The 13,459-nt window shown below is 34.2% G+C and overlaps 1 protein-coding gene across 2 annotated transcripts in view; it reads right to left on the minus strand.

Moving 5' to 3' along the window:
* Nucleotides 1-13,459, minus strand: part of TBC1D19 (TBC1 domain family member 19) — a 53,595-nt gene that overhangs the window by 17,385 nt on the left and 22,751 nt on the right. For both annotated transcript variants that reach the window (XM_086464227.1, XM_086464225.1), the window contains 5 exons: nucleotides 12,956-13,002; nucleotides 10,825-10,935; nucleotides 9,904-9,976; nucleotides 9,070-9,108; nucleotides 5,914-6,026 (listed from right to left, as the gene is read on the minus strand). In XM_086464227.1, coding sequence (XP_086320353.1) covers nucleotides 5,914-6,026; nucleotides 9,070-9,108; nucleotides 9,904-9,976; nucleotides 10,825-10,935; nucleotides 12,956-13,002 — 383 coding nt within the window. The remainder of the gene's footprint in view (nucleotides 1-5,913; nucleotides 6,027-9,069; nucleotides 9,109-9,903; nucleotides 9,977-10,824; nucleotides 10,936-12,955; nucleotides 13,003-13,459) is intronic.

Raw genomic sequence — 13,459 nt, forward strand, 5'->3', positions numbered from 1 at the left:
CAGTTTATGCCAATAGCCAGTGAACAGTATCCTCCGCAGAAGAAAAACACGAAACTGCTGAAAGAAATTTAAATAGGTTTAACCAGAACAGAGGATTTGCTATTTGTTAAGCCAGAGAGACATGTGCATTTAATCCATTTTGCAACATTTATTTTTGTTTTAGCAAAGCTAAAGTGTAGAAACTTAATATTTCCCACACTTCAGACTTGTGTACTGACTTCAGAAAACAATCCAGTTATTAGAATACAGGGCAAGTACTGTCTGAGTTAGAACAGAGATTGTAATTACTTAGCCTTAACCATTATCATGTACAATTTCTGAAATACACATCCTTCCCAATTTTCCTCCTTAATTGGTTTCAGATAGGGTAAACATTTCAAGCAATTAAAAAAGGTGGTAGAATAAGCAACCTGATGTTTAGGGCACTGCCTTAAAAGAGAGAACAACTGGCGTCAGATTCTTCAGCACCTCGCAGAAACTGAATGCAAGTTCTTTATAATTCAGCTGAATACTTTCTTCAATATGATTTTAAATGAAAAAGGTCAACAGTTCATCAACTTTTCTTTTTCAGAAATAATAATTTCTCCTTTGTTCTTACAAAAACCCACTAGACCAACTCGGTCATTACTCGGAAAAATCAAACACCATTTGCTGTTGCTGTTATAATTTCAGCATGAACTAAAATTTCAAACACAACTCAAAACTCTACCTGAAAAAAGGAATAGCAAATTTACATTACAAACACTAGCAGAGTAAAACAATACTGAAATATTTTAACAGTTCAATAATTTAGTAAAAAGACCAGAAGGACAAACTGTCCACCAGAACTAGAACTCATGAGAAGCTTGGGAAACAGATCAGAAATTATTAAAAAGGGACTTGCAAGGAAAAAACAATCATAACCATCCTAGGAATAAAGGTTTTAACTTATTACTTGTTATTCATTTTATCTTAAATTGTGATTATTGTGATGCAAAATGAAGACTGGGCTTGGGAATCATGCCAGTTTTTCAGCCACAACTTGACTACAAGAGGATCTTGCCCATGCCTCTTAGAAAGACAGGAGGCTTGTGATTCATGCTATTAAATGTATTCCTTACAACTGAATCATAAACAGGACTGGTCACACATTTAATTTCAAGCCACACAACTCTCCTGCTCCATGATCAGTTTTTCCCTCACACAGTGAGGAATGTTTTTAAGAGCATCACTCAGGCTTCAAAAAAGATTCAAGTTCATTTTACTATTTCATTGGCTGCATTTCTTCCTCCAGACGAGACAAATGACTACTACCAAGTTTCAGGAGTGTCCAAAAATATGGTATGTTTCTTAGCCTAAAATGTTTTGAATTGTAAAACCAAAATCTTGTAATTGTCATCTGATTCAACCTTTCTTCTCTGTCTGCCAAATCTTAACATAATCTTGACTTGTAAACTTTTTCCTTTTCAAGATATGTTGCATTGTTGTATAGACTGTAGCTCTTCACAGAACTATATATATTTTTTATACTGCACATCCAAACATACTCATCCTTCCAAATTGAAACAAAGTACATTTGAGGATTGCAGTGCCCAACCCTCTTGACCTTACAAAGCCACATACCAAACTTTCCACCCAAAAAACCCCATACTGCATCCACTAGAGAGCACAAGGAAAAGGGAGCTCTGAAAGTAGCTCACAGGCAAGAGAGAACAGTATTCTTTCAGCTGTACCCAGCAAAACTAGTTTAAGCAGAATCTAGTGATTCACCTTCTTCGAAATTAAGGTTTGGATTACTCAGCAGCCTCTGTGCAGGCACAGTCCACCTGTGGCCCGCCATGAAATCCCTGGCACCGGAGCTCCACTCTCACTGCTGAACTGTAGGCAGCTCATAACTCATTTTTAGGTTACCCTCATCATTTGATAGCTATACTTGCATCTCAAATCTAATACAAGAAACGGTTGGGTGAGACAGAAGTAGGAATATGAAGAAAGACTGACACAGGGGAATCTAGAAAGGAGACAGTAAGATTTGTGGGAACTGGATGAAGCCTAAAGAATGGCAACCAGCCATTCTTGAGCTGTAGATTTTGGAACAGGAGTATCAGAAACAAGTACAAAACAAAAAACTAATCAGATTACATAAAGAAATAATGGTCAAAAGAATTAAAGAATGTCCCTCCTGGCAAATCCTTGAAGAGGATCTAAAGCTTATTCTCCTTTTATCAGACACCTGCAAAATCTACTTGTAAAGCACATCCTTCTCCAGTCAAAGATGATGACAATCCATTACTGCCACTGGCATCTCTTCTGTTTGAATGGTACAGTGGCTACTGATCCTAATCTAAAACACCCTGCTGATAAGACAGTGACATAATGCTCTGTTATGAACTTACCACCTTGCCTATTTATTAAGTTTTTAAACCCAGGAAATTACATTCAGTAAAACCTCTAGTAAAGCAAGGCATTACTAATTTCTGCATGCCGGAATTTACAGAATTAAGATTTATTTTCACCTCATTAACTCAAAAAAAATAGAGGTGAAGAAAAACGCCTATGAGTTAATGAACAATTTTGTTTTCTAAGCACTGCTTGAATAGCACACAGTGAATAAACAATCGGGTAACATACTGAACAGAAGGGAAAAAAAATACAACAGATTCTCAGTAAGTGTGTGCTATCCATTTTATACAATCAATAAGGCAGACATCCCACAGGAAAAATCTGTAATTGTGTGATTTAATATCATACAATAAAATATATAGAGAAAGCAAATTGAACTGTTTGCACAGACAATATTAACTGTGACACTGTTCAGCTTTTAAACGTTTGACTTTGCAACCTTAAAAATGCTCTTTTAGCACAGTTCCTCTAAAATGTACCACTACAAATGAAAACTAATAAACAATTCATTGCCAGACAATGTGTTTATGTATTTCTAAATAAACTTGCATATACAGCTTACAGTTTATCGGTTTTATGATTGCAAGGGTAGATTGCTAGTATCACTTGCTTGTCTGCGTATTAGCTTTATACAGAAGCTGAGCTTTATTGAATAAAATTTTCCAAACAACAATATTGGATGGTAACACATGCGATGCTGCCCATACTAAACCTTCATAATGTTTTACATTAAAGAAAGGAAATTCACAGTCCTTACGTGTTATAGATTCATACAGCTGTAAATATGATAGAGCCTAAACCGCAAATCAGAAATATTACAGCAAGAAATCTCTGGAACCACACAATTCAACTCCAGCAGATTAACAGTACACAAGAGGTAGAGAAAAGAAGTGTTAGATAAATCAACAACGTTATATGAAATACAGCAGATCATAAAACAGCTACATGTATATGAAAACTGCTTTGCTGTATTTTACAAAAAATAAAGCAGTGTATTCAGTATATACAAGGACATCATCTCAGGGTGTTAGCATTCTGGCAGTAGTTACAGCCTTACTTCTATGAAACGCTAGTAAATGCAATGTTTAAAATGAACTACGGACATTCAGCTTGTAACATAGCTATAGGAACCCATGTGCTATCCTACCTGATCCACGGGCAGTCTGCAGAAAGCCTATCCTTGTAGCGCATTTCTATTTTTATTACTCAAAGTCCATAAAACAATTGTAACCTGGAGCCCAGCATAACAAATACTATACTATGCTATGGAACATAAGATAAAAGGCTCCGATAGCTGTTACATTAGAAGATACAGTTTCAGTTTAGCATGACAGAAAAACTTTCATATGCACTTACATCATCAGCTTAGATTATTTTCTCCAACACAGTATACCTTGTCCACAGAATTGTTAATTTCTGTTCTTTGTGGGGAGGGAGGGTGGATTTTGTGTTTTACTGTTTTCCCATCCTTTACTTCAACAATCTCAAAGTAGTGACAAATTTGCAGTCTGCATCACTTCATCCATTCTTTCTTACCACTTTTTCTTGATGTTATCATTATAATTTTCCAGCCACTCGTCCTCATCTTTCTGGAGTTCTTTCAGTATCATCACAAAATATTATCGCGCCAATAATTCCCTACACAGAGCCTACTCAGTTCATTCTCAAGGCTCTGGACCCTGTAAAATGTCTCCTAAAAGAGAAGGTCTACTGCACTGAATCTCAGCACACTGCATGCTTATATAGCTTATTTTTCTTCTTCATCTATAGTTGACGAGTATCATCTGTTAAATGCACAGAGAGTCCTCTCAAGGTAAAATATTATGTCAACGAGAACATATTAGCTGCCCTGACATAAACGTCCATGTGAATCCTTGCAATAAGTTGGAGCTGAATTACCATTTATTATACAGTAAAGGCACACACATGAGAACTTGTGATCAAACAACTAATGTACTGTTCTATAGCTTACTTAACAGAAAATTGAGTTAATAACCTCACAGCAGAGACTAACTTTTTGAGAATATCTAAAATATTCACACTTCATGCATAGTATAAACACATATTAAAATCAGCTATAATCTGGAGTTAATTTTCACAGGACCTAACGGTGTGGCTGACATATATTAATAGACAGACATAGCTTGTTCCTCTTTAAAAAAGGTAACTGTTGAAAACTGTCCATGTGAATTTCTGGAAATGGATTTTAATAAATCTATTTCCCTAACAACTCATGCTTTACATGAACATAAAATGAAATACTTTTCCTCATTTTTCTGATTATTATCTTGACTTTCAGAAATCAATTTATTCAATTATTTTGTTTTCCACATTAAGATAAAAATGCTCAGAGCACACAGCATTTAACAGAATATAAACAGACGCAACGCAACCAACAACATCAATTTCACACCTCAAATATTTCTTGCTCTCATAAAGGGAAAGACTTCTAAAATTCAAGCTGTCCCGATAATTTAAAATAACTTAAATCTAGTGTTGAGCATCTTAAGTAAGATGCATAATTTTCACCATTGTTTCAACAGCTCTTTCTTCTACAGAAAAATGAGTCTTTTATTTACTAGCAATAAAAGCCTATTTTGTTTTTCAAAAAGGAATAAACTAAGTAATTCTAGTACCAGACCAAATAACTCCAACTCCTTCGGTAGCTGCCAATGAAGAAGATTTACATTTATTTTTGAGGGCAAGATCTTATGATTGTACTATGTAGTTGACAATAAATGCCCCAGTATTACAAGAAAATGGCTATATTCTCAAAGGACATGAGATACTGTAAAATTCTCACATTTATGAGCAAATGTACATGTACACATGTTATTTTTTTATTGCAATAAAAGCCTTGCATCAAAAGTATTCACAATTCTGCAAAGATTTAAATAGGGATATAACTTTTTAAGGTATATTAGATATATTGACCATAGCATGGCTTTGAATACTGCAAAAGATGTCATTGTTGAGGACCTGCATCAACTATAAAGTACGACGAAAAACTGCTGTTGTACAAAGGAGTATGAAAACAATCCACATCTTACTAGTTCCTATTTACGTCATTTTGATTGTACATATGTAGAGTATATGCAATAATATATAAAGCAATTTACAAGATACATACATGAATAGGATGACAGGAAAAAACGTATAGCACATCTTCTTTTTACAAAACTTAGCAAAGATAAGAGAAGTCAGTCTTCTTTCCAGGACTTTTTTCTTGTCCCCTTCCGAAAAAGTTAGCACCATAAAGGAAAGCTTCAGGAGCTAGCCAGATCAATTGAACAGTTTGTTCTACAGTATTTTGCTCATATAGCTGTTAAAAAATTAGGGAAGAGCCTAAATGGCTTCACCACAGCATGGAGTTTTTTACAGGCATGTGTATATTTCTCATAAAAAGTTTATCAGTTTCTGTGACAACTCAGTAGAGCATTTCTATTTTGGAAAAAGAATACTACAAGATACATGCTCACACTTTCGTATTTTCACCTAGTCTTCATATTTTATTCTCACTTTGCTCCTTACCTCCGGCTGATTAGAAATATTGAGAATGAGGGCCCACAGATCAGCTCGGAGTGCTGTTGGACAGCCCTGACGAACATATTGTTGAGCTGCAGCACTATCTTGCTCGGCTAAAACTGTAAGAAACAAAGCATGTAATGAATTGACGTAGTCTAAGACTTCCAAAGTTTATCAAATTATAAAATACTCTGAACTTTAACTTTAGAAACCAGTTTACTGTGCTGTAAGCATTAGGTAATGGGAAAATATCTAAATGGTCTCGTTTCCACAATGCAATTTTGAAGTAGTTCCCTGGGAAACAAGGCAATTGGTATTAATAAGCAAGGCTGTAATACCTTCTGTCATAAAACAACACTTAGTATGCATCCTCTTAGTATGTATTTATGACTGTATCAAGGCTAGTTGCAGCCAGTGGGCTGGCATCAAGTGGAACAAGCAGCCATATATAGCCACAAAATACTCCTGTTTAACTAGAGCGATATCTCAGTTCGAATTAGAGATTGCCACTCATTCTGGTTTGTTGTGTCTCCCCTATTTTTATGTTCACTATACGAACATCTTCACAGATAACCATAGGGCAAGAATTTTCCATTTCAGAGTGTACTGTCATATTCTCTCATTATTGGTATACATACTCTGGAGGATAAATACTCTCTCAAAAGATTTTGTTTTTCCTTCAGACTGACATAAAACAAATACTCTACTGTTGACAGGTTTGCTTAGATGGGTCATTGTGAAGCTTTAGGCTACTCTGTCACAAGGGCTTCATCCTGAATACAGTACTGGACATAGAATCACCAAATGGTTTGGGTTGGAAGGGACCTTCAAGATCATCTAGTGCCAAACCCCCTGCCATGGGCAGGGATACCTTGCATTACACCAGGTTGCTCAGTCTGCTGTTCCTTACGCTACTTTAATATTCCTTTCTGTTCCCCTGCTTGGTGTCAAATAAAGACTTTTACTTCATGCCCTGAATTTATCTGAACTGGCATACACATCTTCACGTTGTATCATATTGTAGGAAATGCAAAACAACGTAAAAGATTCCTGACTCACTAGACCAGGTTGCTCAAGTGCAAGATGTCCCTACTCATGGCAGGGGTGTTGGAACTAGATAATCTTTAAGGTCCCCTCCAACCCAAACCATTCTGTGATTCTGTTGTCCAGTACTGTATTCAGGATGAGACCCTTGTGACAGAGTAGCCTAAAGCTTCACAACAACGACTCATCTAAGCAAACCTGTCAACAGTAGATATTTGTTTTATGTCAGTCTGAAGGAAAAACAGAATCTTCTGAGAAAGAAAGTCTTTATCCTCCAGAGTACATATACCAATAATGAGAGAACATGACAGAACATACCTTGGAGCAGATTATCTCATTCCTTACTTAAATCTATAAACTTGAAAGATGTGTATCTTTAGCTATCTAATCTGGTAGAAGTGTTGTTTCCCATCAAGGTTATGTGATTAACTGTACCCTCAGACCTGAAATGTGTTTCACAACACAGAGATTTGGAAGAATATTTATGTGAGAATATCTAGACATTAGATAGATGTTGTACTGGTACTCAGAAGTTTCCAAACCTCTATCCTCTGATTTTTTTTGAAGTCTCTCAGAAACAACTTTCTTTTCTAAATTTCATTACATTAAATATTCACAATATCTGCCCTGTCATGACTTAGAAGAATGAGGTTTGGAATCATAAATCTATTTAATTGATTCCCCTCTCCTTCCCTCTCTTCTTAAATACTAATTAGACCAGCCTGACAATTTTCTGTTCAACCTGCAGAGTTCTAACTCAGATGGTGTGTGACTCCTTTTTCCTAATCAAAGAGGGCAAAAAGAAAAAACGTTCTCACATTCCCCACAAAACTTTAGAAAAGACTGTGATTCATCTCAGTGTCCGTGAGTGTTTATCTTCTTTTTCTTACTGAGATACAAAATATTAAAAAGTAGTTTTGCTATATAAAGATGGGGTTTACTAAATACAACAAATAAATCCTCAGACTTGGCAATATATGTAATATAAGAGCAAAATCAATGCATCGGTGGCAACAAAAGTGATAACCAACACCTAACAGAGCATGCAGTAGGACTCCCACTGGAAGAACTGAGATTTTGGTTTATGGTCAAGACTCTTAACATACATTTTTACAAAAATCTGTGCATTTGCATACAGGAAAAGCTAAGACAATCTCTGTAACACAGGCTGCTCTACACAGACCAGAGATGAGGAGTAAAAATTACAGTGTGGAGATGATTGACTGGCTCGGGAAGTCCAGATGGGGAATTTATTTGGAAAAAACAGGAAAACAACAGAGATTAACAGTTCCCTAATGAGTTGCACTTGGATTAGAAAACAGACAATGAGGGATAGAAAGAAGACTGCAAAAGGAGGAGTTACTACAACAAAAAAAAAAAAAAAAAAAAGGGGGGATGTAGGACTTCTGGGATGGTACCTGCTCTATATTTTTTTCTTTGAAGCTGATAATGTTTAGCAGGAATCACGAGAGACAGTAAGGAGCAGATACTGATGGATTTCAATTATTCCTTGTATGTTTCTTCTACAAACAAACTAATAAATGATTATTTTATCTTTCCCTTTCTTCTGTAGGTTATCTCTTAACCTACAAAAAAAATCCCAGAACTTCTTCAGAAAAAGCAGTATACAAATGAGTCCATTTTCCATAGTAGCTAAGTATTGCAATATTTAGCAAGTTCTGCAATTGCAAATAACCATTAAAAAGACTCTGTTCTGACGCACAGGCATAAATCCCATTACACTAATGAGAACTTTGTGTGCAGAGAAGTGAGTCCAGAGTCTTTTGATTTTAAAATCAAATTCAGTAGTGGCATAAGCTAAGTTATCATCAAAAAGTTATGTCTCTATGCTTCCTACTTCATTTTTAATGAAATATCTGTGGAGCTATTTATCTGCTAGCTGCTGGTAGACTGCAAATGCTTGCTTTTCTGTCTCTGTCTAAATCACAACAGCATTACTGTCTGTCTCTGTCTAAATTACAACGGTATTACTGACAATGCTTTGTGTTAGTCTGTCAAATTCCTAAAATTCTAAGAGGTACCTATAACTGAGACAGAAATTTACTAAATGTGTTCCTAACTACTCACAGTTTGTTACAGATTAAAACAGATCCATACCTTTCTGTCCAACACGTACATGTTCATTTTCAAAGAATTCTAGAAAATAAAGAAACATGAAAAAAATGGCAAAAAATAAATGAAAAAAGATACTCCAGCTAGTAATGCCTTTTATATTTTTACTAGACACCATTAAATTCAGCTGATTTTTACCACTAACATCACTAAAAATTAAAAATAATCAATATTCTTTTTCAAAAGCTAAGAAGAAACAATACTAAACAATTTTTTGTTCTGAAGGACACAAATCCCAAAGCAGCACTATATTACATGCATCTAGACTTTCAATTAGTTAAGTTTCCCTTTAAAAAGAAAAATCCCGTGATACTATAGTGTTTTCCATTTTCATACAGAAAGACCATTTTAAAACCTGTTTCTACACAAATAAATACATGGGAAACCAACAGAAAATATGCACTATTTAAGCTACTGAATATTAATATATGGATATTTTCTGTAATCTTTTCTTAGATAGCTATTTAAAAGATGCCTGTATATATGCGTATCTGTTAGTTAGCTTAACATTTATTGATATTTTCTGTATGTTTGGAGACAGGCAATTTAGTTCTTTAGATCTTGAAGTGTTCAAACACACTGAAATTAACATATTTTCAACTTAAGGCAATGATTTTTAATCTTCTCCATATCTGACTCTTCATATTTGCAATGTTTTCTATTATTAACTATGTTTTACTAAGAAAATCACAACAATCATAGTTACAGAACAAATATTTATGGTTTACTATGGGAAAAAAGACACAAATTACTTGATAATTGCAAAGTATTCTACTCATTAGTGTTCTATTTAAATGACTGAAGCACAGATTAGCTAACCAGGAGGCACTTGTGCTGAATCATCAATACCCAACTGTCCTATATTTAAGCCCAGTTCACTGAAGTCTTCTTTCTGAAAAGAAACAAAACCATAAATCAGTAATTAACAATGTTTAATTCTCTAAATCACTAGAGATTTCTTCTGAAAGGCTTAATGCGAGTATTTTCTAAACCAAACGTGGGTCTTTTAAATGCATACATATGAAATAGAACTTAGGTTTTTAGAGAAGAATCTCACATCAATTCTTATTCTAGTTTTAGTTATAGGCCCCAGTTTTCATGTTAACTATGACCTACACCTGGATGTAATAAAGTGGTGAACTAATGACCAGGTTAAGGATCTCTAATTCCCAGCTCTTCTCCAATCCAAGTGTAAGTTTTTCTACTAGCACAAAAGCCTTAAGAGCCTTATCAGTGAAGGATTAAGAAGAGCTCTCCTATTTTCCAATTATAATACTAGTACCCAAGCATTTCCTTTTATTTACAATCTGACAATAAAGGGACTTAAAATTACTTTGAGAAGAAAACCAGAAGCTAACTGATCTTCAGGTTATTGATCTTGTACAGCATCAAATAAAACTGTAGAATTAAGATGAACTACATATTTAAAGTTTCTTGTACAGAAAACAAATGAGTTAATAACATGTACAGAAGTATATTTTTGGCACAAATCAAAACTGTATATCGTAAAATGAAAACCTTCCTACTGCCACACAATTTACTGTTTATGTTTTATTTTTCATTAAAAATGTCTCTTCATAAAACTTCTTTATGCTCTGTGTTACAGCTACATATTTTGATTTTCACTTTCAAAAGGAGAAACTTATGATACTAATATTCTTCCTTGTTGTTTAGAATTTTATTCATTAGCAAGGCAAAATAATTCTTACAGAAGCCTCTTGTAAGAAAAAATATACTTACCAATTCTGGAATATCTTTAACTTTTAAAGGAACCTGAATTAGCCCGAGATGATTTCTGAAACTAGGCTGTTCTCCGTTTTCATAATTTGGGTTTCGAAGATTCATCAGTACCTTAAAAATGGTAGCTATGTCATTCCTTGTGTACATTCCAAAATTTACATTCAGAACTCTTAACGTGCTCAGTAGTACAAATAATGCATTCAGCATAAAACCACTTCCTGCAGCTATCATCTATATAGGCCCAAATTATCAAATTTATCTTAACATTTTCAAAATCAAAAAGGAGCCAAATTTTTAAGGAAGCAAACATATTCTACTTTGAAAAGTAAACTCAAATTATGAAATAAAAAAGGGAAAGATTTTTGATATATGGGATTAAGTGCTGGCTACACAGTAATGTCTTGACTAAAATTCACTTCTTCATCAAAGCTATCTGAAACCCAAGAGTATATTTCCGATGGCTAAATATCCAGAATATTCTTCAGTATTACTTTTTTCTGAAAGAATTTTTATCCATATTCTTACACTGTCAATCTTACGTAGCTTTCAATCAAAGTGCTACACGATTAGCTACTAAAATAATTTATTACTAAGTAACACACTAAAATATCTTCCTTCATTTAAGAAAAAAAAACAAACAGAATTGGAAACCTGAAGTAAGCATAAAATTTAAGGTACAAGGAATCATAATGTCAAGGTAAGTAACTGTGATCTAGAAAGGAATTTACAGTCTGTTACGTACTGTTATTCCATGGGTATAGATTTTGATATTACAATGTCGAGCTGGCAAGGATTCTTTCTAAGATAAGTTTCCAGCTCTTATGAAATTCTTCCACAACATCCTACCTCTACAATACTCAGTCTTCTAAGTATTCTAATACCATATAACCTCACTGTCAGACTTGTAAATTAAAAGAATGTAACAAACTGCAAACTCTGGAAAGAAAAGAGTATAAAAGAAAAAGAGAGTGACAATGAAGGTCACTGGATAAGGTTAAAATTAAGATGGATTTGTTTACAGATTCAAAATTAAATACACAACTTGGCTGTCAGTACAGGGATGGAAAATGGAATAAATTAAAAATTTTCAATAACATTATCACCAACTGAACAAGAGGAGTTCTTTAGAAATGTAATAAAATGTATAGAAAGTTTATTGTTGGATTCAGGAATGCATTCAGAATTCATAGCCATGAAACAATTTACACTTAAGTCAGAAACACTATAAATCTCCTCTATGAAAGACTAAACTTGCACTGAATCACATTGAAATATTAATCCATTGATTCTGACTGATAATTCAGTATTAGACTTTTAAGTTTTATTCTATAAATGAGGAGGCCATCTTAACTCTGTAATTGTACACCGTTGTCATACTCTATACTATTTGTTTCCTGTATAACTCACAGGCTATACAGACACTGATTTTTTAAATTTTATTTTCAATCACATTTTAATCCAAAATCTCTTACTGTGTCACCATTAAGTTCACTATCATCAATAATGTTTACTGTCCATCACCATGCCTATTCTAAGCATAGCTGGTAAAGCAAGTTCTGTTTTACCAAGATGTTCTGTGCTTGAACCACACAAAATGATGAGTAATGCTGTCATTTCTTACTTTAAAGATTCAGCAGTCATTATTTTTTAATGGTTTGATTACAGACAGAAGCCTCTAAAATCCACACAGTTCTGCTTCATGTTTGATTTTTCACATATTCATAGATGACCTACAATTTCAACTGCATACAGGTCTACTATCTACAACCAAACAGTCTATCAGCCTCACAAATTGCAATTTATCAACTTAACATATCGCAATTTAAAAGGTAACATGTTTTATGAAATCAGTTGGAGAATTGCTCTCAGATGAAGAAAGTTAGCTCCAACCTGTTCTTTGGAAAAAGACAAATTTATCACAAGTACAATTTAAAACTGCAGTTAAAAAAAAGAGACAAGAGCATTTTGTTTTGTAAAGTGAACATGGAGTCATTAAAAACATGCCAACTTTCACTTGCTATAGAGGACAAATTGTTTGAAATACACTTCGCAATTGTTTTTCCCACTTCACATAAAAGACTATATAATGGATGCAAGTTGATTGCTGAGCCATTGTTTTGTAAATGCTTACCTCAAGGAAATCTTTGGGTGCATAAACAGGCCGGAAGAGACTTAGATCTGAAACAACATTTCAATGATGCTATGTTAAAACCAAGAGATTAGAAAACCATGCAATTTTCCCATACCTTTATGGGAAATCTAGCAATTTCAATAACATATTAGAGCAAAGATTAAAATAACATTATCACAGATGTCAAGGCTACAACCACCACATATTCTCCAAGACTATGCTACTGTTGGTGCCTTAGTTTTGTAAGCCCCAAGTACATGAACAGGAAGTTTTTACTTATTCCACATAAGACTTTTGACTGAACCATTCTTAGACATGGGAGACATGATATTCAAAAGAGGTTTTTCAGTTTATTTTTAACAGCATAGATTGTTGAATTAAATGTACTGCTGTCAAATAAAAAATAGGGACCGGTCATAAACAACCCATGAAAAGTATTTGCCATCTCAGAGGCAGTACTGCAATACAAACTAGTACCTGTGCAAAATCATTTCTTTTAAGGAA

Source organism: Leptosomus discolor, chromosome 4, assembly GCF_034619465.1.
Source record: "Leptosomus discolor isolate bLepDis1 chromosome 4, bLepDis1.hap2, whole genome shotgun sequence".
NCBI classification, from domain to species: Eukaryota; Metazoa; Chordata; class Aves; order Leptosomiformes; family Leptosomidae; genus Leptosomus; species Leptosomus discolor.